This window comes from Limulus polyphemus, unplaced genomic scaffold, assembly GCF_000517525.1.
Source record: "Limulus polyphemus unplaced genomic scaffold, Limulus_polyphemus-2.1.2 Scaffold863, whole genome shotgun sequence".
In the NCBI taxonomy this organism is placed as follows: Eukaryota; Metazoa; Arthropoda; class Merostomata; order Xiphosura; family Limulidae; genus Limulus; species Limulus polyphemus.
The window spans coordinates 6,267-11,600 of record NW_013666473.1 but is presented as its reverse complement, the minus strand read 5'-3'; the positions used below and the strand labels follow the sequence as shown (position 1 = coordinate 11,600).

The window sequence follows — 5,334 nt, the reverse complement described above, 5'->3', positions numbered from 1 at the left end:
TGATTAGGTTTCCAACGCTACAGGTATACCAGTTTTTATTCCCCGGCCAAAGGTCGGATACTTTTCTCACAGGCCTCGTACACTGAAATTTGGCACTCCATACCCTACAAAATTCTCCTTGTTTTAACAAGCACACCAATTATACAAGAACTTGATAATATTTATTTCACCTATTATGTTTTAAATTATTTCAGTTAAACATTTTAATTAACCAAGTAAACACAATAGACTACTACCGGTCTTATTTATTCCACATACACTTAACACTGAATAACTTAAGAAAGAAAAAAAAATTATTGCTTATGGAAGTGTAACTTTTGTAACAAATTCACATGCCATTAATGCAGAGCGAGTTAAACCAATGTAAAGAAAAAAGTACAGTGAATGATCATACTTTGCAGGTATACCTAATTACACACCATACCTGAGCATTTTTTGCAAAAATGTTGGCACCAGCCTTGAGAAGTAATGATACTGCATTTTGATTTCGAGCAAAAACTGCCCAATGCAATGGTGTATTTTGATGGTATCTGTCCGTCATTGTCAAACTAGCACCCATTGTTAGTAATAATCGTGTGGGATCATTCCTAATCAAGAAGAAACAATTTATTAGGAGTACATCAAAGAAATGTATTATTAGTAACCAAAAAATTGAAGCAAACCAAAATTGCATACCAAAGAATATCCAAAAACTGGATTGTTTTCATCACTCTTAAAAACTTTTCATTATGTGTTGCTACAATAAATATGAAATGGAATACAAATAATACAGAGTAAAAAATTGGTGAAAATAATAAATTTAAACAATAACTCAAATATGCAAAATAACTTGCCAAAAAACAGAAGGTATGCATCCCTTGGTTTAAAAAAACAACTTACTTCACTCATAGATAGAATTAAAGAAAGACTTTGATGTAACAGAGCAACTGTCTTTCAAAACTCTAAATACCAAATATAATTATATAAAACTGTAGTTAACTTGGTGCAGTTTTTATTTGTGTAAATGTCAGTGAAAAAAACTGTATTTGGTGAATTAATATTCAATGTTTTCTCAAACTTATTCAAATATTTTGAATAGTCTCTGTGGATACACTGACAATTTGAATAATTCATTCTTTTAACCTTTTCCATCTACAGGATCCATCCATGAACTCATCTGAGATATTAACTCTTAAAATAAAATTTAGAAATTTCAAAGAACCTTTCAGAAAAGAAAATTTTTGCAATACTAATGTGCGTTTTTTCATCATAAGCCCTATGTATAAGAAAATAAATATTTATCCTATAAAACTTCAACTAAACTCCATTTAAAATTACCAATTTAACAAGTCAGAGAAGAGTGAACCACCATCTTCAAATTATAATTAGTCTTAATGGGATATTTCACCATTAAGAAGATAAATTCAAAAAACAAAGTTATGTTTCTGCTAACCCTCACATAAAAGATATATTGTAAGGATAGGTAGGCTTGTTTTGTTATTAAAAAAGTAACTGAAAGAGTTTTAAGCACTGCAAAGCTACAGTTCTTGTGAAGTTCTGATAGAAATTTGGAAGTAAAAGATATAATGAATGTAGCAATGAATATTTTTACAGAATCACACTATTTTAGAAAAAAACCTTCAAAACAATTTTAGCAGATTAATTGTATTCATTTCTAAGTATAGTTTAAGGTACTTGCTTGTTTCATTGAGAAACACCCTCAAAGTTTTGGTTTTTACAAGTGGATTAATTTTCCCACAATGGTGTGTGGAGAATCTTTGTTATGTCTACTCAGTTTTTTCACAGTTTCTTCCTGTGAAGATTTTTTACCATAAAAACGTTTTCTTCTGTCTACTTGGGATGTGTTTTTTAAGTAAATCTTTTAAGTAAAATGTTTGTTAGAGACTTAACAACAGGCTTTTATCATACAATGATGTTTTCTTTAATACACACAGTCATACTATCTAAGGACCATCTAAAACATTTAGTCTTGTCAACACTTTTAACATTAAAAGTTAGTACGTCTACTGGAAACTAACCATCTTTAATCCACTACTCTCAAGGTATAGCTAAGGTTATAGACCTGAAGACTTAACTTGTTACTACCATGCAGTTTTAAGTAACTTGCTCTTGTGGTTCCTAATAGATTACAATTGAGTCTAAAATTTTTGGCTATTAACTTACGTTGTAACTCTATAAGCAGCCCACATGAGGGGTGTCATCCCATTCCGATCCACCATGTTGATATCTTGTCCCTTAGCAATAAGATAGGCAACAATTGCAGTATGTGCAAATTGAGCAGCCAGATGTAGACAACTGCATCCTAAATACAAAAATTGTGAAGGTTTCATTAATATATATATATATATATAAATGAAACTTAAACTTTTGTTTTTTTTCCTAACCACTATATATTCAGTTATGGAGAACTGTATTGTTCTAATTCAAATTACAACTGTAAGTATCTAATTATTAATTACGTAATTATAACAAAACCACAAGATCTAAATTTTCAAAATCCCATAAATAAAACCTTGTAAAGGTGACTATAGAAGATAAAAATAAATTTACATGTACAGACACAAACAAAATTTAAAAAAACTTCCAAAAGCAAGGCTTTGCTGACCAATTTTGCAAAAAAATTAAGTATAATGGTGTTTGAGCCAAAAATTCACTGTTACAAAAATTTCTGACTCATAATTTTAAATCATTGAGCTAATAGGTTAAGACTGCCTGATACACATTTAAGCCTTTTACAAAAGACAATATTCAAATATTACTGTTTACAACTGATATAAAAATAAATAGAAACTAATAAATATGCTTATATTGTTCAAATAAATATGAATAAATATAAGAATATAAATACTGGAGATATTCCACACAGTTTTAAAACTAAAAGAGCTAAAGAATTTAACAATATATATTTAGTGGATTTCCCTTAGTCAAGCAAGTGCACATTATAAGTTAGTCAATGATAGGCATAGCAGCAAACATCATGTTAATATCTTACTCTTGCTTTGTATATTAAACACCTTTCAGATTACCTGATTCTTAAAGTTGCTATTACATTATATGTAGTGACTACTAAAAATAGAGGTTGATTCAAATTCTATTATAGTTTACAGTTGAGAAAGTGTAACTGTTCATGAAATTTTTATAGAATACTGTTTTCTTTTTAATATTTCAAAAAGGATAAGATACGAAGATGAACTAAAACAGTGATGGAAGGAACAGGAAATATTGTTATATACAGTACATATCTCATATTTAAATTTGAATTTAACACAATCATTCCAAAAATATGGCAAAATATTTTCCATCTAAAAAATGTTTTTTCAAAGCGGTTACAAATGAAGAAATTATTTTATGTGCACTTCAGAGTAATAATTTAATAAATGCATTTTTCTTACATAATAATTCCAAATTATTATAGAGGAAATCATAATTCCCCCAAATTTAAAATTATCATTACTGTTTTGTACTACATGTGTAGAACGCATTTACAGCAGTACAGAAATAGTAAAAAAAATGAAATAAAGCATCCAATGTACTGGTAAAAGTTAGATAAACTTTTTAAATGTTTCCTGAGCACATATCTTAACAGATTTATGTAAGTTACACAATCAAGGTGAGCTTTAAAAAAGGATAATAATAACGTACAGTAAATGTCATTTTTAAAAGCTATTTCAGGTGATAATCAAAAGGCTATTTACCTTCACCATCCAACAAAGATGGGTCTCCCCCATGCTGCATAAGAAGTACAACCATAGGGAGATGCCCTTGTCTGCACATAAAAATTCAAAATATACTGATACAACAATGAAATTTTGACCTTTATTAAATATCAAATAATCTATAATCTTCAGAGAAAAGTTATGCAAAATGTTTTTAACTAACACTTCAAATATATATATATATATATATATATATATATAAATGATAAGAAATTCACTTAAAAGTTTATGCAGTTAGGGCTTTGGACAGTCGTTTTAGAAATTTTAATTGACAAGATTAATAGCAAGGACCTAAGTGTTACAGGAAATGAGCACATAAATAAACAAGTACTGCTAATATTTAAGAGAGAAACAAACAGAGGTCTGACATGTTAAACACAAGTGTTGCCAACATGCTACTTCTATTTTAATTGAAACTTTTCAGTTATTTGACTAATACCAATGCCTACCTGGTAGCCCAGTGAAGAGGTGTTGACTGAAGTTCTCCCCCAACTGCATCAATTACTGCACCCTTCGAAATGTAATATCTTACAATTTCTCTACGATTGTTAATTGATGCCCAGTGCAACAAAGTAACATTTTCAGAATCACGCTGGTTAACGTCAAATCCTCCTTCAACTATTGCTCTGCAACGTTCAAGGATGCCATACTGTGTTGCTTTAACAATATCAAATGTCCCATAATCCTCACCTGAAGCCACTGCTGGCTCAGGGCTGGAGTCTGCACTGTGCCGTCGAACTTTCTGCGTTGCAGGTTTTCCACCCTAAATTGAAACTTAATGTAAGATAAATCTCCAAAGTATGTTTTAATATGATAACATCAAACATTTTGAAAGTTCAGTATTCTTATCAAGCAAAATAAATGTTTTTTTCTATGAAAATAAATTTCATTCTATATAAAATTTAACAAAGAATCATAAGTATTTAGCTCAATTCCTCATGTTGCATGTCACAAAGTAGTAATTAATCTGCCATATGTATTGGAGCTGGATAATGACCCCATTCCCAAATCTAGGGCCTTTTTTTTCAAAAAAAGAAGAATAAAATTTTCCATTAGGGGCTGGTTTTTCTGCTCCTCTATTAATAGCAAAAATTAACCCCATCACACTAACTACATACTTTTCATATATCCCACCAATTATCGCCCATACTCTTGTGATTTTCCTAACTGTGCTAACTATTGAAATATAAGTCTGAAATTCAAAACTTTCTTCAGTAATACATTTGCATAATAAAAGATACTGACTATCTTTGGGGTGTGTATAAGTAAGCATTGATAATCTGAAATCAGTTTTAAATGTATTTTACAGTTTAAAAAGAGTTATTTAGATCTTTATAAGATGACACAGCAAAAGATCTTTAAAAAATAAACAAATGGTTACATTTAGACAAGAGACATTTAAGTTCAGATTAATCATATTTACACTAGGCAATACAAATTTACTAATATTGCTTATGTCCCAAACTGACACAACTGGGTTACTAATTAAATAATGAAACAAAATGAAATAAAAAGTGAAGCCAAACATTATAAATACTTTTTATTTTAATGCAGAGTTAACGTGAAAAAATATCAAAAGTAAATTTGGAGAAAACCTTGAGAAAATCCCACCAGAGAT

At 29.5% G+C, this 5,334-nt stretch overlaps 1 protein-coding gene across 2 annotated transcripts in view; it reads right to left on the bottom strand.

Moving 5' to 3' along the window:
• LOC106460920 (palmitoyltransferase ZDHHC17-like) overlaps positions 1-5,334 on the bottom strand; it is a 57,181-nt gene that overhangs the window by 46,153 nt on the left and 5,694 nt on the right. For both annotated transcript variants that reach the window (XM_013920677.2, XM_022387721.1), the window contains exons 2-5: positions 4,166-4,479; positions 3,696-3,766; positions 2,164-2,302; positions 425-587 (exon numbers count right to left, since the gene is read on the bottom strand). In XM_013920677.2, the coding sequence (XP_013776131.2) occupies positions 425-587; positions 2,164-2,302; positions 3,696-3,766; positions 4,166-4,479 (687 nt within the window). The remainder of the gene's footprint in view (positions 1-424; positions 588-2,163; positions 2,303-3,695; positions 3,767-4,165; positions 4,480-5,334) is intronic.